Source organism: Ahaetulla prasina, chromosome 1 (genome assembly GCF_028640845.1).
Source record: "Ahaetulla prasina isolate Xishuangbanna chromosome 1, ASM2864084v1, whole genome shotgun sequence".
Lineage (NCBI taxonomy): Eukaryota > Metazoa > Chordata > Lepidosauria > Squamata > Colubridae > Ahaetulla > Ahaetulla prasina.
In genome coordinates this window covers 63,654,714-63,677,097 of record NC_080539.1, presented here as the reverse complement: position 1 = coordinate 63,677,097, position 22,384 = coordinate 63,654,714, and the positions used below count along the sequence as shown (strand labels likewise).

The 22,384-nt window shown below is 39.0% G+C and overlaps 1 protein-coding gene across 2 annotated transcripts in view; it reads right to left on the bottom strand.

The window, feature by feature from the left end:
- Positions 1 to 7,267: 7,267 nt before the first annotated feature.
- STUM (stum, mechanosensory transduction mediator homolog) overlaps positions 7,268 to 22,384 on the bottom strand; it is a 52,626-nt gene continuing 37,509 nt past the window's right edge. Inside the window, exons 2-3 of one of the 2 annotated variants that reach the window (XM_058166184.1) lie at positions 14,953 to 15,132; positions 7,268 to 7,371 (exon numbers count right to left, since the gene is read on the bottom strand). In XM_058166184.1, coding sequence (XP_058022167.1) covers positions 7,277 to 7,371; positions 14,953 to 15,132 — 275 coding nt within the window. In that variant the 3' untranslated portion in view covers positions 7,268 to 7,276. Of the gene's footprint in view, positions 7,372 to 14,952; positions 15,133 to 22,384 lie in introns of those variants that run through there. The other variant, XR_009153220.1, reaches the window with a different exon arrangement.

Here is a 22,384-nt window from a genome sequence, read left to right as displayed (position 1 = left end):
GACACATTATAGCTGCAATGGGTGCACTGCACTGTTGAAAGACCTGAAGGTCCAGATCCCATCCCATTTGTGTCAGAGGCACCATTTAAGGTGCTTCTGTGTTGAAATGATTAGCTGGTGACATCACCATTGCCCTGCGGACGCATTTGGGGCTCTTTTCATGTCCTGTCAAGGAGCTGGAGCAAATGACAGGAGCTCACCCCATCACACAATAGCACTCAGGTCTCCTAAGTGGGGTTGCTAACCTCCAATCTAGTGCCCTAACCACATGAGCCATGCACTCCAAAGGTCCAGACTGGAGATGAACATCTTGGTAAAAGTCTATATTTCTGCCTGCTAAGAGTTGATACCAACGTGATGGCACATAATTAGTCAATAGGGTATAATCCTATCTTGACAGTATGAAAAGGTGCAGAAATATTGTCCTTGACAATATAGCTACTTTCATTTTAATATTCCCCAGAAAAAAAGGGATACTTCTGAACTTTTAGTGAAAGTTTCTTATCAAATTCTGAAGAAAGAGTGCTCATCTGCTAGCTGATCTGGTTGGGGAGTTTAGCTCAACAACAACTGAAGGCCATAGGTTGCCTACATATTTTTAAAACAGAAATATCAATATCCATCAAATAATTCTAGCTCAGATAAATTTTTTTTTTAAAAAGTGAGCTTCCTCTCAAGAACAAGACAAATCTATTCAACGTGATACAAATACAGAAGAAGTGAATAAGCATATCCTCAGCTAGGTGGCAGCATGTACCTGACCTTCATTTATATTAAAAGCTAAACAGGGTTGGATTAGTTTAGAATTTGAGACTACCAGGAAAAACCAGGATTGTAGGCTAGGCAGGAAAGGTGAGAAACATCCTGGAAGAATGTAATAGGAAACTGTCTCTGTACTGTTGCCAAGGGAACTAAATGGATGTCTTCATAAAGTCGCCAGGAGTTGAGTTTTCCTTGAAGGAGATTTTACTTTAAATAAGCATATAATTATAGTAGTGGCTGACTTTAAAATAGAATATTAGCCAACCGAAAGTCAGATTTGTTAAAAGTTCTAAAGCTTCATTAATCCCAATAGGAGGTAAAGTGTAAGGTAGGAAAGATCTCAATTTTGGCAGTAGAGTATTGATCTTAAGAGCCATTTTGTTCTCCATAATTTTTTTACTAATCAGCTACATGCATATTGTACTGCTTTTCCGCATTATTATTTCATAGGGATGTCTCACTGAAGCCCAGACATGATACAATCCCAACTACTAGAATTACAACAAAATAAAAGCAGCATGAGGAGTAATGAATATATTATACCATGACGAATAAAACAGAGCAGAACAGAACAGAATAACTAAGGGATTGGAAGGGATTCTGGAGATCTCCTACCTTGTCCAAGCAGGAAATCCTATACCATTTCAGATAAGTGGTTGTCCAATCTCTTCTTAAAAACCTCCCACAATTTCTGAATGCAAGCCGCTCCACAAAAATATGATTAGGGGACTCGAGGATAAAACATATAAAGAATGGCTGCTGGAACTGAGTATGTCTAGTCTGATGAAAAGAAGGACTAGGGGGATCATAATAGCAGTGTTCCAATATCTCAGGGGTTGCCACAAAGAAGAGGAAGTCAAACTATTCTCCAAAGCACCTGAGTGTGGAATCAAGAAGAGAAGCAACTTAGAACTAAGGAGAAATTTCCTGACAGTTAGAACAATTAATCACTTTCCTCCAGAAGTTGTAAATGCTCCAACACTGGAAATTTTAGATAACCATTTGTCTTTTTAAATTATTATTATTTGCATTTATATCCCGCCCTTCTCCGAAGACTCAGGGCGGCTTACACTATGTCAAGCAATAGTCTTCATCCATTTGTATATTATATACAAAGTCAACTTATTGCCCCCAACAATAAGTTGTCTGAAGTAATATAGGGTTTCCTGCCTAAGCAGGAGGTTGGACTAGAAGACCTCCAAGGTCCCTTCCAACTCTGTTATTCTATTCTACAGATTAATTGTTTCTCCTTATTTCTAAATTTCTCCTTATTTCTAGGTTGGATCTCTCTTTGATTAGCTTCCATCCATTCAGGTGCTTTGGAGAATAGATTGACCCTTTCTTCTTTGTGACAGCCCCTTAGATATTGAAAGATTGCTATCATGTCACCCCCAGTTCTTCTTTTCATTGGACTAGACCTATCCAATTACTGCAACAATTCTTGAAATGTTTTAGCCTTCAGTCCCCTAATCATGTTTATGCTATTCTTTGCACTCTTTCCAGAGTCTCAACATCTTTTTTACGACCAAAACTGGTTCCAAATAGCAATAGTCCAAGTGTGGTCTTACCAAGTCATTATAAGGCAGTACTTATATTTCACGTGAACTTGATTCTATCCCTCTGCTAATGCAGCCTAGGACTGTGATGGCTTTCTGGTGGCTGCAATACACTGCTGGCTCATATTTAAGTGGTTATCCAACAAAACCCCCAGATTACTCTCAAAGTTTCTGCTGTTGAACCAGATCCACCTATTCTATACTTGATTTTTCTTCATTAAGTGTAAAACCTTACTTTTCTCAACACTAAATTTTATTTTGTTTGAGAACACACCCAGTTTTCAGGTGTGTCCAGATCATATTGGATCTTTAGCCTATTTTTTTGAGTATTGGCTATTCCTGCCAGCTTGATGTTGTCTGCAAATTTGATGAGTTCCTTGTTTATCCCCTCATCTAAATTGTTTATGAAGATGTTGAAGAGGACTGGACTCAAGACAGAACCTTGAGATACTTCACTGCATACTTCCCTCCATGTAGATGCAGTTCCATTAAGGACTAGAAATAGAGGCTGATTGGTCAATCAATTACAATCCATCTATGGCGATGCTGTGATACTTGAGGGGGTTAAACAATTTCCCCTTGATTTACTGCAAGAGAGAATAGAATTCTCTGTTTATAAGCAAAAATAAAAAGTATGATAAATTTAAAAAGGATATTTGTGTTTATTCCTTATGAAGTAGGTTCTTGCCCAGTGACTCCACTGGGTTAAAGAAAAGAGGCTTAATAAAAGAGATGGCTATTTTATTTGCAAGGAAGAGCTTAACTTGTTCTTGTTATGTTGCAAAGCTCACTTTCAAAGACTACGGACAGAAATAACCTCCACACAGTGGTGGGATTCAAGTAATTTAACAACCGGTTCACCCAGGGTCAGGTTGGCTGTTGTGGGAGGCATGGCCCATCCCCGGCCTCCAGCTCCACCCCACATGTGGGACGAGCCACCCACGATGGCCAACCAGATCCTGCATGAACCGGTTGTTACACCCCCACACCCCCACATACACTATCAAAGTGGATACTGGGCACTGCGCTGCAATGGAAAAACAGGAAACGGAACGGCCGGCACAGGGGAAGGAGGAGCAGGGAGAAGAAAGAGGGAAAGCAGCCTTCTCCTTCCCTCATGCCAGCTGCTCTGTTGCCCATTTCTCCATTGAAGAGCAGCACTCAGGATCCACTTTGATAGTGTGGTGGTGGTGTAATTTAACAACTGGTTCACTTGAACCAGTGCAAACCGGCTGAATCCCACCACTGCCTTTTCAGGGCTACCTGAATTATAATTAGAGTTTTTTCACAAATCTGGTGGAAGGTGGGTTGCAGTATCAGAATTGGTCCTACAGTGTTTTATGTGATAAAATTACATATTCCTAGATTTTTTTATTTAATGTTCTGCATATGTCAGCTCTCTCATTTATGACAAGATACTTCCATTAAGCCTTTTAACTAACTCAGGGTTGGATAGCAAACCAATAATACATTTAAAATGATAGGCAACACATATTTTAAATACAGTGGCAGTAATTCAAATCTGGCACTAAAAAAATCATGACTGTCTATAGAATGTTGTTAAGTGGCTAATATGTGAGCAAAAAAGTAACAGTTTAGCAGTCATGTATTTGACAGAATTCTTGAACCTCCTTTATGGTAGTTGACTTCCAGTTCCTGAAAGCATTTTTCCTGAACAGAAAAAAGCATCATGTTTCACTCACAATATTATGCATTTATTTTACCATTCAGGCAGCATTAATGATTTTCACACAGAGACACCTATTTTTTCTTTCAAAATAATGGCATTATGGCTGAAAAAGCAAGTGAATCATGGTTGAACAAGAATCTGTCTATTAAACTCTTCTCATCTATAAAGACACCAATAGTCATATCCAAAAATCTGAATGGATGCTGGTCAAAAATAGTTAAGTTCTTATGAGGTCTTGGAATGTATAAGTAACAACACAACAGAATTCTGCTCAACAAATTCCACAACAGGGCTTTGCTTCTGTTAACTTCAGTAAATTGTCAGCCTTATTTTTGAATGTACCTTAAAAGTATTAACTTGTTTTACCTGTAATTAACTCTGTGAGCACATATACTATGAAAAAGAGATGTCACACCTTTACTGCAGTTCAGCCACAAATACTATCCATCATTTATATGCACATTTCCAAAATACATTAACATTTACTGGCACAGTTTCTTTGAGGGAGCAGGAAAAAATAACTTCTTTCTTCTTTCATTTTCCATAGTATACAATAAAATGTTCTCCATATTATAATCTCTTAATACCCAGTCCTCACACTTAAGAATAAAACATCTGTAAAAAGTAATGGTGGATAATAAAATTTAGCAAAGCCAAATTCTTGCTTCTGGTTAGACAAAGAGTTCACAGCTTCTTTCCAATATTCAGAAGATAAAGGGTGGCAAAATGCATGAACAGGTAAGCAACAGTGACAGGATTTACAAAAGCAGCAAGCAGAATCTTAAATTGGTTGCAGAAAACAGTTATTCAACAAGCACCAAAAAAATCCCACAAGTACGCACACAAGCAGGAAAGTCACAACTTGAACTTTCCTGCACCAAATAATGCCTTTGGGCGGGGGGGGGAGGGGAGAATCTCCCTTCAAATGTTTGCTTTGATATATTCCACATTATCTATCAATATTTCCTCTGCTTCTTGATATTCACATCAGGACATTTCCTCAAGAAGTGACAAAGGAAGTGAAATATTTCCATGTAGTTCATCCCATAAGATGGAAAAAATTGCAACTTCTTCAGTGATGTTTGCTCAAATGTTATCTTCCTCCTCAGCCATATCCCTACCTAACCAGTGGCTTTCTCCCACTTTTGGAACGGCTTGCCTGGCATCCTGGCATGTTGACTGTGCCAGTTCAAGAATCCACATGTCAGAGTCTCCATAAGCAGTGTTAGTTGTCCAAGTGATCAGTGAAGGTCACTCTCTGCTGATCTGCACCTCCGCTCTGCTGGATACTCAACCACACACACAAAAGAAAGAAAGAAGATGGAAAGGAAATTATTGTTGGGTTCCATTGGAATCCAACAGTGTCTTAGGTTCTGGTGGAAAAAGAAAGGTTAAACAATCTGCACTGTTTTAGCAGTAAGATAAATCTTAATATTTTGGATTACTGCTCAAAGCTAATGAGAAATAGGAGGAGAATATTCTTCTCTGATTGTGTTTAAGAGTGTAGAAATGAATATTAGCAACCAAAGTCAGTCTCTGGGAAATCCTATCATTAATTTTATTTTATTGACAATTATTTATTTAGGTCAAAGTATAAATGCAAATATAAAACAATATTTGATTAAAAACAAGTGGGTGTGGAGGTAGATAATAAACTACTAGGGTAAAAAGTAAGGATTTCCAGCAACTTTAGAAATAGTCATTGCCTTTCTGGGCAAAGTGAAAGAATAGGAAAAGAATTATGTACAAGATTTCCTTGATTTTATTCAGGATACATATCCGAGTTTTCAGAGAATTAATTGTTAAAGGCACTCAAAAAGTACCCCTGCTCTGCATCCATGGCATAATATATTCAATTAAAACTTCATTTACACTTCCAATAGTGTTTCCATTCATTTTCTAAAGGTGTTTTCATATGCTGCTCACTTCATCCTGGGACATAACTAGGAGTCTGAAATAGCTAAGAGTCTCAGGAAGTTGGAAGCATTATTTCTCCAAAGTTCCTTACATGTAAATAAGGTTTAAAACATGTATGATTAAACTTAAGCACAACTTAAGGATATTTTTTTTCTGTGATACAAGGAACATCATGTAAATAACAGCTGACACATATTTTGCATTCTAGTCTGCATGCTGATAAATCAGGACAGAAGCTCAGAGGGACACTGTGTATGTGCTTGGCACATATTCTTCCCTTCATAATTGCCCTCAATTGTTACTCACCTTAAGTAAATACATTTTAATAGGACTTATTTTTTGTTATTGGTTTTGTCTGGGCCTGTAAATCAGATGTGGGAAAATCACAGAAAAAAGAAGTCTGATTTAATTTACAAGTAATGTCACTATTATAATATATATCAGGTATAGTAGGATCCCAGCATATATACATATATATATATATATGTATGTATGTATGTATACACACACACACACACACATATATATATATACATACACATATATATATATATGTAGGTCTTTGGTTATTCGGGTTTTCTCCCGCGTAAAATTGGAAGTGTCTTGGCGACGTTTCGACGAAGTCTCATTCGTCATCTTCAGGCTTCAGCTTCGTGCTTCTGGAAGCAATGTGTGACTGCAGCTGTTTCATACATTGCTTCCAGAAGCACGAAGCTGAAGCCTGAAGATGACGAATGAGATTTCGTCGAAACGTTGCCAAGACACTTCCAATTTTATGCGGGAGAAAACCCGAATAACCAAAGACCTACATACAAACACCCGCGAAAACCTCAGAAAACATATATATATATATATAAAAATATAAATAAAAAATTCTGGAATTGGATTGGATGGGGAGGAGGAATGGACACATTTGAATGCAGCATTTGGCATACAAAAAATAATTGCCCACACAGATATTTTATGAAATGGTTGCCCACCTAATTTTTCTGCAGATTTTTGTCTGAGTATGCAATTCTAACCGTTGCAATTCATTTTTTTTAAAGCTTAAACAGTTTGTTTTAAGCTTCATAATGTGAAGAAGCAAAATTAGTTCAGAGATTCAGAAACTGAAATATGTGGATCATGGAATTGTCCTCAGTGATCTGTGGCCAAGGTCTTAAAGATGGGATTCATGTTCATGTGTAGGGTTTGCTTTATCATGATTTACCGAATAAATTCCACTTCTTCAGGTTTAAGCAAAGCTAAATGTGATGATTTAGTAATATTGGTGGCTTAGTTCATAATATCCTAAGCTCCACACAAACCAATTGTATTATGGTTTAAATCAATAAAAGAATGCAGGCTTAGTTTAGTGTTTAAAACATTTTCCCTGAGGAAAAGTGTTTATGTTTAAATTGATTAAATTGTGGGGGAAAATATCAGATAGAAACATACCTTGTGAAACTTGGTTGATCATTCAGAAGAAGTGAAAGAAACATAAAAGAGAAAAACAAAGCCATAATTATAAGAAATTATTCAAAAAAGAGCAAAATGGAAAAACATAAGTACGGTGATTAACTACTCTGTTTATTAAAGAATGGTATTTTAGAATTGAACCTTTTTTTTCTTTTGCAAATCCCTAACTAACAAGAATTTAAATTTGCTTCTAGGGCATACACTGGATATGCATTGAGGGAATGTGAGAAAGAAAATAACCCTGGGTTTGTAAGGATCAGAACAATTAAAATCTTGACTCAACAAGCAAAAATGATAATATCATGAATAAAACTGTCAACATCACAATGTTTTAAATTAATACAATATGACCATACTTCGTACCCTAAGTAAAATTCTAATTGCTATCTTTCCAAAAGAATATTATAGTGCTAAACGTATATTAAAATGGCAATCCAAATGAGGAATGAATGGGTTAAATGTGCTATCAAAGGATATTGAATTAGCTAGCATAGAGGGGAAAAAACTTAACAGAGAACATGGTAAAGGTAAAGGTTCCCCTCGCACATATGTGCTAGTCATTCGACTCTAGGGGGCGGTGTTCATCTCCGTTTCAAAGCCGAAGAGCCAGCACTCTCCCAAGACGTCTCCATGATCATGTGGCCGGCATGACTAAATGCCAACAGCGCACGGAACACTGTTACCTTCCCACCAAAGGTGGTCCCTATTTTTCTATTTGCATTTTTTACATGCTTTCAAACTGCTAGGTTGGCAGAAGCTGGGACAAGTAACGGGAGCTCACCCCGTTACGCGGCACTAGGGATTTGAACCGCTGAACTGCTGATCTTTCAATTGACAAGCTCAGTGTCTTAGCCACTGAGCCACCGCGTCCCTACCTGTCAGGGAACATGACAAAGTAATAAAATGTCATGTATAGTATTGAGGGGAAAAAATTCTCCTATATATAAGGAGTTAGCATTAAACTAGTGGGGAGTAACTAAAGGTGTATTTTTTCTCATAGAGTAGTTAAAACCATTAGACTTAGAATCACACGATAACAGTCCCCAATTAATATTATTATAAACGGGCAACTTCTCAGGATTTTAATAAAATGTGTCCAGGATCAGAGGAAGTTTGCCTATGGGAAGTAATGACAAGGCCCCTTTCAATTCAAATTCATGTTTTATATGTCTGAGATGTCACCGATTCTATTTACAAATCACCTCTGATAATAACGGGATATAGGACATGTAATTCTGCATGCCCCCCTTGGCCCCTCAACAACTTTTGATACTGTTGGTCATGGTATTCTTCCAGACTGGGTCTGAGAGTTAGGAATGGAAGGGATTGGGCTACAAACAGTCCTCAAATTACAACAGCAATTGGAACGGGGACTGCCATTGTTAAATGATACGGTTGTAAAGTGCAACAACATATGACCAGATCACTTAGCAACACCAATCCCAGCAATCCCAGTTTTTTTTTTTAACTTGAATTTATATTCTGCCCTTCTCCGAAGACTCAGGGCGGCTTATACAGTGTTAAGCAATAGTCTTCATCCATTTGTATATTATATACAAAGTCAACTTTTATTGCCCCCAACAATCTGGGTCCACATTTTACCTACCTTATAAAGGATGGAAGGCTGAGTCAACCTTGGGCCTGGTGGGACTTGAACTTGCAGTAATTGCAAGCAGCTGTGTTAATAACAGACAGACTTAGTCTGCTGAGCCACCAGAGGCCCTTATGGGTTGTCATCATAACCCCAGAAGGTCATTAAACGGAAATAAGGGAGTCCCAGGCAAGGAGCAGAGGAGGGGGTTGCTGGTGAGAGGGTGCTGTGCAGGGGCAAGTGCCACAGGCAGACACTATGTTATGTGGGCAGGATAGCAGGGCTGCAGGAAAGCTGGCAAAGGGCTCAGGTGGGTTACCAGAGGTTGCAGGTAATGAAATGGTATGTGGGAATGAACTTGAGAGGCAGGGCAAAGAAATATAATGCAAGGAATGGCCAGATAAGAAAGCGCATAGGCTGCAGCTGTATAGCAAGGTGAAGCAAGAAGCTCCTTGAGTTCTTGGGCTGTAAAGGTGATGGCAGGAAAACTGTATTTTCAGATTTGCAAGAATCTATTTATAGAATTAGTTTATTTGGTTGCGTTTCCTGTCTAGTCTTCTTGGTAAGACTGAAATGTGGATTCTGAGTGAGCTAGTAAGGGCTGCAGGTGGATGCCAGGGAGTGTAGGCAAGCTAGTGAGGGACTCCAGTGGGTGATGGGGAACATGGGCAGGCTGGCAAAAGGTGTGGGCAGGATGTTGTGAGCAGGCGTGCACTATGGAGTGTGGGCAGGAGGGGGCGCTAAGCAGTAGTGGGTTTCAAACCCCATCGCTACCGGTTCGCTCGTGAGAGCGTGGGCGCTCATGCGCGTGTGTGACACTTCTGCACATGCACAGAAGCTTCTGTGCATGCGCAGAGATGACCGGGTGGGCGGGCAGAGATGCCCACCGCCACTACCGATTTGCCAGATCTGGGGAAAACTGGTAGCAACCCACCACTGGCACTAAGTAATATGATATCTCTGTAATGGGCTCCCTGGAGAAAAAGAGGTGGGGGCAACTTACTGGACTCTGTTTGTGGGAGTCTGACAGAAAAGTTCACAAGTGGTGATCACATGACACAGCTCCCTGCAACAGGCTAATCATGAGCCAGGCTCTCAAGTGTCTGGATTGCAATTATGTGACTGTGGGAATTGTTAGAATTTTAAGAAGTTTTAAGTTCATATTTTAGTGGCAACACACAGTTGTTGAATGAATGGCTGACAACTATCATACTGTAGTTTCCAAGTTTCTCTGGGATTGGGTCCAGTTACTGTATAACATAACATAATGTTGGAAGGAAAAGCATCCTGACATCTGAAACCCTCATTTTATAAGAGCCTTTAGGATTCAACACATTCCCCATTCTTATTTAACATCTACATGAGGGTATTATGTGGAGTAACCTGGAAATATTGTTAGGGAGTCTCAATATGTGGGTGACATCCCATAGTCTATTTCAATTCCAGGCTCACTGGGCAACACTGCCAATATTTTGTCCTAGTGCCTCAAGGATGTTGGATCTGAATACAGAGGAACAGGATCAGGGTCAACCTGCCCAGTCCTTAGCATCCAGGGAAGCAAGAGTCACATGAAATGTCTTTAATTATTGTCAGGATATAAGGGGTTAGGATATAGATAGGACCTTGAAAACCAAATAAGCAAAATTCCTATCTACATTTAGGGATGAATTCATTAAGGTGGGATCACTGAATTATTGAACCTTTTTCCCTGATTGTGAAACTGAAGCACTAAGTACCCTTCTTCCCAGATAAGCCTGACACTGGAACAACCATCTGCTCTTCATTAGTTATGTTTTGAAATACTTTGTTTTCATTCTCAGCCTTGGTGAGTTTTCTTCACAAGCCTAGCAACACTGAATGGTTGAAGATGCAAGGACCTTCTGTTTTAGACATTCTCTAATATTAGTTCTCAATTGCATTGCAGCTCCCCAGGCAGAATTTGGGCGGTTAATGGCAGCTATGGCCAAGAGAGCTATCTGCACAAACACATTTGGTTAGCCAATTATGCTCTGATTTGGGAGGCCTTTCTCATAGTCTTTCAGGTTTTAGATATTTTTATTTGTACTACTGCAACATGCTCCAGCTGGGGTTGCTTCTGGAAGCTGCAGTTGGAAGGAAGCAGCATAAGTAGCTGCAGATACATACCATTTTACCCATGCGGTATCGCTACTTCACAAACTGCACTGCTTACCAGTTGGATTCCAGTTAATATAATATAATATAACAACAGAGTTGGAAGGGACCTTGGAGGCCTTCTAGTCCAACCCCCTGCCCAGGCAGGAAACCCTACACCATCTCAGTCAGATGGTTATCCAACATTTTCTTAAAAATTTCCAGTGTTGGAGCATTCACAACTTCTGCAGGCAAGTCGTTCCACTTATTAATTGTTCTAACCATCAGGAAATTTCTCCTTAGTTCTAAGTTTATTTATTTATTTATTTTATTTTATTAAATTTTTATATCGCCTTTCTCCTGAAGGACTCAGGGCGGTGCACAGCCGAAATAAAATACAGAGTATATACAATTAAAAGAGATTAAAATAAACTATTACTAAATGGCCGGTAATTAAAAAATTTAAAAATTTAAAATACTACTAAAACCCCAATTTAAAATCCACTATTTATGCCAGTCCTGCTTGAATGAATAAATATGTTTTTAGCTCACGACGAAGTTGCTTCTTTCCTTGATCAGTTTCCACCCATTGCTTCTTGTTCTACCCTCAGGTGCCTTGGAGAACAGCCCGACTCCCTCTTCTTTGTGGCAACCCCTGAGATATTGGAACACTGCTATCATGTCTCCCCTAGTCCTTCTTTTTATTAAACTAGACATACCCAGTTCCTGCAACCGTTTTTCATATGTTTTAGCCTCCAGTCCCCTAATCATCTCTGTTGCTCTTCTCTGCACTCTTTATAGAGTCTCAACATCTTTTTTACATCGTGGCGACCAAAACTGGATGCAATATTCCAAGTGTGGCCTTACCAAGGCATTATAAAGTGGTACTAACACTTCACGTGATCTTGATTCTATCCCTCTGTTTATGCAGCCCAGAACTGTGTTGGCTTTTTTAACAGCTGCTGCACACTGCTGGCTCATATCTAAATGGTTATCCACTAGGACTCCAAGATCCCTCTCACAGGTACTACTATTGAGCAAGGTACCACATATACGGTACCGGTGCATTTTGTTTTTTTGGCCTAAATGTAGAACCTTACTTTTTTCACTGTTGAATTTCATTTTGTTAGATAGCGCCCAATGTTCAAGTCTGTCAAGATCTTTCTGTAACTTGAGCCTATCTTCTGGAGTGTTGGCTATTCCTGCCAGCTTGGTGTCATCTGCAAATTTGATGAGTTCCCCATCTATCCCTCGTCCAAGTCATTGATGAAGATGTTGAAGAGTACTGGGCCTAAAACAGAGCCTTGGGGTACTCCACTGCATACTTCCTCCATGTGGATGTAGTTCCGTTGAGGACTACACGTTGAGTGCGGTTGGTCAGCCAGTTATGAATCCATCTGGTGGTGGTGCTGTCTAACCCACATTTTCTACTTTATCTAGTAGTAGGTTATGGTCTACTTTATCAAATGCTTTACTGAAGTCCAAGTAAATTATATCGACAGCATTCCTCTGGTCTACTAATTTTGTCATTTTGTCAAAGAATGCGATAAGATTAGTCTGGCATGATCTGTTTTGACAAACCCATGTTGGCTTTTGGTTATTACTTTGTTTGCTTCTAGGTGTTCGGTGATTCGTTGTGATTATCTTTTCCAGAATCTTCCCGGTATTGAGGTCAGACTGATAGGTCTGTAGTTTCCTGGATCTGTTTTTCCTTTTTGAAGATGGGAACTACATCAGCTCTTTTCCAGTCCTCTGGCAGCTCCCCTGTGCTCCAGGATCTTTGAAAGATATAGTTCAGTGGTTCTGAGATCACGTCTGCCAGTTCCTTCAGAACCTTGGGGTGTAATCCATCCGGTCCTGGTGATTTGAACTCGTCTAGGGTAGACAGGTGTTCACTTACCATTTTCTTCCCTATTTTAACTTGTGTTTCTAATCTGTTTTTTGTAGTGCTGTTTTTGATAGGTTGGATTGTTTTTTCCTTTTGTGTAAAGACAGATGCAAAATATGAGTTAAGTAGATCTGCTTTCTCCCTGTTGCTTGTCATCTTCTTGCCACTTTCTCCCAGCAATGGGCCAATTGTTTCCTTGACTTTTTTCTTGTTTTTAACATGTTGGAATAACATTTTTGTTATTTTTTACTTTTGTCGCTAGCCTTTGTTCATTGTGAGCCTTAGCTTTCCTCACTTCATCTTTACAGGCTCGGGCTATTTGCTGATATTCTGCCTTAGTTATTTGCCCCTCTTTCCACTTTTTATATTTGTCCTTTTTGTCTTTCAATTTGTCAGATAGTTCTTTATGCATCCATGCTGGTTTCTTTTGAGATCTATTATTTTTTTTCTTCATTGGTATTGTGTTAGACTGTGCTTTTATAATCTCACTTTTCAAAATTTCCCAAGCTTCTTGAGTTGTTTTCCCCCTGAGGATTCTCATCCATTGAATCCTTCTCAAGCTCTCTCTAAGTTTATTGAAATTAGCTCTCTTAAAGTCCAAGACTCTAGTTTGACTTTGTTCTACTACTTGTATTTGCTTAATGTCGAATTCCAATATTGCGTGGTCACTTGCCCCCAAGGTTCCTGTAGCTTCAACACCTTCTATCATTTCATCTCTGTTAGTGAGAATTAAGTCCAGTATGGCTGATCCCCTTGTCGCCTTCTCTATTTTTTGGGAAACAAAGTTGTCTGCTAGGTTTGTTAGGAACCTGTTGGATCTTCCACTTGGTGCAGAGTTTGTTTCCCAGTTGATGTCAGGGTAGTTAAAATCCCCCATTACTACTGTGATGTGCTTCCTACATACCTTAGTTAGCTGACTAGCAAAAAGTTCATCTACTTCCTCTGTTTGGTTGGGTGGCCTATAGTATAGACCTATGGCAATATCGTTTTTCACCCCTTTTATATTGACCCAATGATTTTCATCATTGTTGTGCTCTATTTCTGTAGAGATGTAGTTATTTCTTATATATAGTGCAAATCCACCTTCTCTTTTATTTTATTTTTTTTCTTTTCTTTTATTGAGTTGCAATTCAACATGCTAGTTGGCACCTTCATGAATTGGGGTCTAGTTACCTACATGAGTATCTTTTTCTCTCTATGGTTTAGTTGTTTGCTTGTTTAGTAATTACTGTAGAGTAAGCAAGCTCCAGATCCCATAGATGAAGGGAATGTTATCTTACGGGACCCCAGAGACCCCTTCTCTATGTCTGCCACTGCAAGAGCATTACTTGGGATCCAGTTGCATTTAGGAAAGCCTTGAAGACCTTGCTTTTTGATCAGGCCCCTGGATAGGCTCCTTTGTGACCCAGTTTATGATATTTGTTAGCCATATAATTATATTAACATTTCACTAATGAGACGCTCTACTGGTACATTGCTTTTTGTTAGGTTTGTTATGTTTGTTTTAATCTGTTTTTATTATATTGCTGCCTACTGCCTAGAATTCCTTTGGTAATTGAGATGGCCAAACTGATTAATTTTTTTAAAAATGGATAAATCGTGATTGCCTTTATGCACCATTTATGGTTACTGGGAGCCAACTGATTGACTAGTATAGAGAACAAATATGGTACATTTATAAAAGCAGTAGAATGTGAAGGACAATGTTTTGGAGGTCACTCCATGACAAAAGCTGTTCTCTATATCCTAATGTTGTTTTTGTTCAAAGAAATATTAGGGCAAAAGAGAAGGAAGCATTTTTTTTCTTTAGCTTGTTTCTGCAAACAGATTCTATCAAGATATCAACTCACACAAAAAAGAGTTTTTAGCTGTTAGAGAACTATTTGATTTAACTAGGACCCACTTCTATCCCCCTTCCCACAAGCACACTTTAATTCTTAATAATTAGAATAACAAACAAAAATGGACAAAAACTTACTGGCAAGAATGACCATGTCCATCCCCCAAAATATACTCATGATCCAGCCAACCATCACAATTGCTGTGAGAATCTGAATCAGAGCTGCTGCAATATTCAACCAGAACACACAACAAATGTGTCTATCAGGGAGATCCGTCCGGGCTCCACACAAGACTGTGAAAGCTGATACAAATGTCCCTGTAGAAAGGAAGATCAGTATTAAAAACTCAGAAGAAAACAAAGGTCACACACATTACATGAAACACCATCATGTAAGAGCAGTAGAAAAACTGGCAGACACAGCCTCACAAATGATCTGCATTTGTTTCAAGAGGCATACATAAATAAATAAAAATACCCACCACGTTTCAAAACACTTTGCAGCATTTTAATATATTAAAAAACATATTATTTAGTGCTTAGAAAAAGCTTATTATAGGACCCCAGAATAGGAACGGAACAAATCCACTAAATTTTAGCCTACTCCTCCTACACAGCAAATCAAATCACCGTTTCCACAGATCAGCCCACATAATCATTAATATTGTCATAGGAAAAAACATCTAGAAGTTAGGTGCTAATTAAATTCAATAACAGTCCTGGAATATACATGCTGTTATGCTATAAAATGAGCTATAGATTTATTTGCTTATTTAATAGAGCACCATATTTCAGTTTTATTTTCTTTTGATTCATTACTGAAAATTCAGAGTCCATTTCCTAACACAAGTAAGGTTTTGTGGATACTAGGCAAGAGTTTAAGCATTACTATTTTAAGTATTACCTTGTTTATCACCCAAGTGTGTAAAATCACCCTTCCACCTTTGTATATGTACCTCCCAAAGACCACAGATGCCCAGAATCAGTTCAGAAGCAAGCAGGGAGCAGCAGGAATGGGAAAGAGTTGCTAAGACCCGGAAAGGAACTTAATATTGAAAGTGGTGGGTACAGAAGAAGAAAGACAGGAGAGTGTTCCTGCAATGTGAGACTTTTCTGTGGTCCTTATTTTCCTATTGAATCCATTTGTTTTATTTTCTGCACTGTCATTATTATATTACTGTATTGAATCAGTAGCTACTGAAGCCAAAGAGGAAAATACGCCATTCTAAAAGAGAAGTCCTGTTTGCTTTGCACAATGAATTCTTCTGAAGCAAGTAAAACAATTAAAATAGAGCAAGTGGTCAACCAAATACTGTAAAAGTCTCATTTTTTAACCACACCAGAATTGTCTCTTTTATTATGTATGTTAGGAAGAAATTAACCTTTTGGATGGAGCAAATTCTGAAGGTTAACATAGCCAAAATAAACAACAGCGATTATAATAGGCAATGACAGTGCAGAAAATAAGACAAAATCACATTGTAAAAGCGAAGTCTAGATGATTCCAGAGGTATCAGGTTATGGCATTTCATACAGTAATTTGCTGTATTGCATATCTATATTAATTAATGTTACTACTGTGATGACTAGTCAATTAAAACATCCTGCCATTGGTGGGCCAGTTTACAATTCCATAATGTGGAAAGAATGGGTGTCATTCCCTTATTTGTGCTAAAAATGCTTATGAAGCAGCATTATTATTTAAAAAAAAACTGCAGGCAAGGTTTTAGTATTATTTTGCAAAATAATTTTCTACTTAAGCACTAATTAAATATGGCTAACAAGTGGCAGTTGAGAATTAAACTATTTGAATTTTTGATTTAGAATTTAACTCAAAATTTATTTGATCATTCAGATACGATTTTAACTCCTGGGGGACGAATGACAAAGAGAAGACAACTTTGAGTTCCTTGGAACCTCTCCATATAAGGACAGGATGGGAAATCAATCACACAAACTCTGGATGATTGCTTCTCACAAGCTAATCACAGGACAGGGGTTTTCTATAAATTGGAGCACTGGTTTAGCCATCTTCCTCACAACCGCAAAGGAGCCTTTTCAAGGACACTAAGATTGCTAACCTCACTTTTTAATCACTTTTGGAAATTTCCTATTAAGTTTAAAGTTATTAGAAACCTTCAGAATAAAAAGTTTCAAACATCATCATTGATGAGTTTCTTTTAAGCTTTGAACAAAAGAAAAACTATTTATAAGCTTAAAGAAACTGAAAGAGATAGTAAAAAGCTATAAACAGAAAATTATTAGATCTTACTATTATAATCAAAATTAATAAAACTATATATAAACATACCATTTTGAAATTCGATATTTAAAACTAGAGTAATCAGGGAAACATCTGGTTTGACAACTTCTCCATATTCCATAATGGAATCAAAATGGCAAAACCCCAAAAGAAATCCAAAACAGGTACAGATCAATCTGCCTCTATAATGGGATGAGTACATCAAAATATGAAAATCAAAATTTCAGAATCTAGAAAATGAATAGATTTATTCCATCCCAAGTTTCTAAGGAATCATTGTAGCAAGTTCAAAATTCTCCCACCCCAAAGCCTGTTCAAAAACCCCAGAACCAGAGAATGTCAAACATGGACAGTTTGCTTTTCCATTCTCTTTAAGAAGGAAAAGTCCTAAAAAAAGGCTTGACACAGTTAAAAGCCTATAAGAAAAAGCTCCCAAGCTTGTCTACCCACTAAGTGTCATTGTTCTTAATGTTCTCCTCCCTCCAAGTTACAAGGATCTCAGCCCACAAACTGCTGAGGATAATGTAACAAGTCATGGGGAGGCTTTGTTAAAAGGACAAGAAATTACTGTAAGTTTTAAAGTGCACATCATTCCTAACCTTATAAGGAAATAGCTATTTATTCCATGAGCAAAAAAGTAGCAATAAAAGGGACTGAAAAATAAAAACAGATTAAAATCTCACTATTGTCTCAGACTTCTAATTAGCCAATGCATTGCTTTGCAAATAAAGAAATTATACCTTTAAAAGAATAAAGAGGTCAATGAAACAAAGTACCTAATTACTAATATAGTGGTAGAGTGGCTGGATGATTCAAGCGCTGGCAGTAAGCCTGATCTGTGCATTTTGGCTCAATATCTCAGCATCGCTTGATACTATGCTGGGTTACTTTACTGTTCCAAATGTTCATTCCCACACTTCTCCAACATAGATACAAATTAGGATGACTAAGACCTTATACAGACAGTAGTTGAATGTATTTATCCATGCCAAACACACACACACACACCCTTTTAAAAGTAGACAACTTTTAACAGGAAGAAATCTGTCTCACAGAAAACCAGAATTCACACTATGTTAAAATTTACTGTTTTTATTTTACTTGCTAACTCTAAAAGATTACTGTATGGACATTTCTGATTAATTTAATCAAGTTTGTTTTTTCTCTCTCTTGTAACAAGCAGGGAAGAAAGCCAAAGAAAACATACATTCTTTCCTAACTGAGCTGAAAGGGAAAAAGGGAGTCTTACTTTCATATAAGACACTAAATATATCATAGACAAAAACAGTACTGTATGTCACTAGTCTCAGTCTGCATTCTTCTGAGGCTGGCAGGTGTAAAATAAGAACAGTGATTTTTCTGTACGCTCTGCCCTATAGTTATGTTAGATTTAATGCAGACCCAAGCACTACAAAATAAATATGTATAAAATAATAAATATTTTTAAATAGGCTTAAAAATAGTTTCTATCCTTGGCTGTCAGACTCTTAAACACAACCACAATCATTCCACGCACATGCGGAAACGTATGACTAGTTTTTCTTTTTCTTTCTTTTTCTTTTTTTCTCCCTAATTACTTGCAAAGGGATTATTCTTTATACTATTTATGTTATTTGTATTTTTTGTCATGGATTGCACCAGTGAGGCTAAAATCAGTTTCATTGTATACATGATGTACAATGACAATAAAGGCTATATTATACAAGACCTTTAATAATATAATACATGATTCTATACATGTACAATTTATCGGTAAGCAAGTTGGGTTGAAAAGGAAACGTAGATTTCTGCTTTTATATAATGAAATAGAAATCCATGAGTTCTTCTCTGGTATTCCCCTTCATAAGGGGATATTATAGTAGAAGAGTGGGAGACACTTTGTTTTTTTATTATTATTTTTTTAATTATTTTACACAATCTGACAGACACACAATGTATAACGTATAAATATTTCCTATTTCTAAACAGTGGTCTTCTCTCGCTTTTATACATTTACCCCCATATCACGTTTGTTATTTTATTTTCTTTCTTATCCCCTTTTCTTTATTTACATTAAATTACCTAATATTAATTGCTTTATTTATTATTTACATTTTATACATTCCTAATACATTCTGTACATTCTAATTTCTTCCCTTTTTTCCCCCCTTTATTTCTAGACTCAAGCCATTCACACCATTTATACCAGATTGTATAATAATCTGTCTCTTCTTTCTCTTTAATTTCTTTTGTTAACTTGTCCATTTCGGCACACTCTAAAACTTTCCCTATCACTTCTTCATCTGTTGGTATCTCTTCCTGTTTCCAATTTTGTGCATAAGTTATTCGTGCAGCTGTTATAATGTGTAAAATCAGATATTTTATTTCTTTGGTTTATGTTCTTGTAAAGATTCCTAATAAAAATGTTTCTGGTTTGCTTTCAACTGGTTGTTCTGTTATTTTTTCTAGCCATTTTTTAATATTTGCCCAGAATTTTTTTGCCACCAGACACGTCCACCATAGATGGTAATATGTTCCCGAGTGGGAGACACTTTGGACCTAGAAGCATCCTTGACTTACAACAGTTCACTTAGTGACTGTTTAAACTGTTTAAACAACAGCACTGAAAAAAGTGATTTATGATCATTTTTCAGACTAATGACCATTATAGCATCCCCATAATCAGGAGATTTATATTCAGATGCTTGTCAACTGACTCACATTTATGACGGTTGCAGCATCCCAGGGTCATGTGATCCCCTTTTGCAGCCTTCTAACAGGCAAAGTCAATGGGGAAACCAGATTCACCTAACTTAACTGTGTTATTAATTGAACAACTGCAATGATTCACTTAACAAATGTGGCAGGAAAAGTCATAAAATGGGGCAAAACTCACTTAACAAATTTCTTACTTAGTAAGAAATAACTTTTGGGCTCGACTGCGGTCATAAATTGAGGACTACCTGTATAGGCTTGGCTGGGCTGTACTGCTTCTGACTCTACAAGGAGGTTTGTATCTGGACAACAGAAACCAAGTACACAGAGAAAACCTGCAAATCAATATTAAAATATTTAAACTATTCTTCAAATGTGCTAGATTTCTGAGTAAGACAAAGAGTACTTAGCCCCTTACATTTCATAAAAGTTGCCTTAATTCAGGGGTGTCCAAACTACGGCCCGCGGGCCAACTGTGGCCCGCGGGTCAGATTTTATTGGCCCGCAGCAAATTCTGAAAGTATAATTGAATATGGCCCTTTTCAGCCGCCTCCCGGTACTTGCCCGGTGGTTCGCTGCTAGGCTCACGGCTCCTCCCCATGGGCAGGGAATAATGAAGGGAGGGGCTGGAGGAGGCAGCGAGCGGGAAAGAGGCTGCTGGCAGTGCCTGACCCCAGCAGTTCTACCCTCGCCTTCCTCGGGCCGCCTGGCGAGGCTCCTCGCGCCTCCCCATGTCGGACACGCATGGCGGCAGTGACAGCCATCGAGAAACAGGTGAGGAGGCGGCGAGCGGGAAAGAGGCTGCTGGCTGTGCCCGATCCCAGCAGTTCTACCCTGGCCTTCCTCGGGCCGCCTGGAGAGGCTCCTCGCGCCTCCACCCCTTGGGCAGGGAATAACGAAGGGAGGGGGCGGAGGAGGCGACGGCGAGCAGGAAAGAGGCTGCTGGCTGTGCCTGACCCCAGTAGATCTACCCTGGCCTTCCTCGGGCCGCCTGGCGAGGCTCCTCGCGCCTCCACCCCTTGGGCAGGGAATAATGAAGGGAGTTTCAAGTTCATACCAAATACAAAACAAAAGCCAAGATCAGGGGTGTCCAAACTTGGTCTCTTTAAGACTTGTGGACTTCAATTCCCAGAGTTCGACTCTGGGAGTTGAAGTCCACAAGTCTTAAAGGGACCAAGTTTGGACACCCCTGGCCAAGGACTACTCAGAGGGCTGAAAAAGTTATTTTTGACCTGTCCTCACACTTTTGACTGGTCCTCACACCTACAACTATCTTTACATTTTGCACCTTATCTTGTAACCGTGGTGAAGAAACAGGCTCAAGCTTAATCCCTCCAAGACGGAGTGGCTGTGGATGCCGGCACCCCGATTCAGTCAGCTGCAGCCGCAGCTGGCTGTTGGAGGCGAGTTACTGGCCCCAAAGGATAGGGTGCGCAACTTGGGTGTCCTTCTGGATGATCGGCTGTCGTTTGAAGACCATTTGACGGCCGTCTCCAGGAGGGCCTTCCACCAGGTTCGCCTGGTTCGGCAGTTGCGCCCCTTCCTTGATCGGGATGCCTTATGCACAGTCACTCATGCGCTCGTTACCTCTCGCTTGGATTACTGTAATGCTCTCTACATGGGGCTCCCCTGAAGTGCACTCGAGGCTTCAGTTAGTCCAGAATGCAGCTGCGCTGGTGATAGAGGAGCTACACGTAGCTCCCATGTAACACCGCCCAGCGCAGACTGCACTGGCTGCCTATGGCCTTCCGGTGCACTTTAAGGTGTTGTTATGACCTTTAAAGCGCTCCATGGCTTAGGACCTGGGTACTTACGGGACCGCCTGCTGTTACCATACGCCTCCACCACCAGACGCTCCCACAGAGAGGGACTTCTCAGGGTGCCGTCCGCCAAACAATGTCGGCTGGCGGCCCCAGGAAGGGCCTTCTCTGTGGGGCTCCACACTCTGGAACGAGCTTCCCCGGTTTACGCCAAATACCTGACCTTCGGACATTTTCGCGAACTCAAGACTCATCTTTTATCCGCTGGCTGGCTTAAATCGATTTTAATGTTAAATTTATTAATTTTAAACGGGTTTTAGTATGGTAAATTTTAATCACTGGGCTAATTTAAATAAGTTTTTTAAATCGTATTTTAAATCTGTATATTGTATTGTCGGTTTTTTATTATGCCTGTACACCGCCCTGAGTCCTTCGGGAGAAGGGCGGTATAAAAATCAAATCAAATAAAATAAATAATAAATAAATAAGCAGTTGTGAAATGAGTGATATGGTTGTTAAAAATGCTGCAATGGGCATAAATGTGAGGATAGTCATAAGTGTGAGGACTGGTCAAAAATTAGTTTTTTAGCCCTCTGAGTAGTTTCTATGCCCATAGCCACATCCACTCAGTCACATGAGCAGTTAGCCACGCCCACCAGTCACATGACCACCAAGCCACACCCCAAAATAAGCCACGCCCACAGAACTGGTACAAAAAAATTAGCCCCCCCCCCCCCCGTTCAATGGTGTGGCCCGGGCCTTTGCTTATTTTTCTGTATTTGGCCCTCACCAAAAAAACTTTGGACACCCCTGCCTTAATTACTTTTTTAAAAATGCATATAAATGCATATAA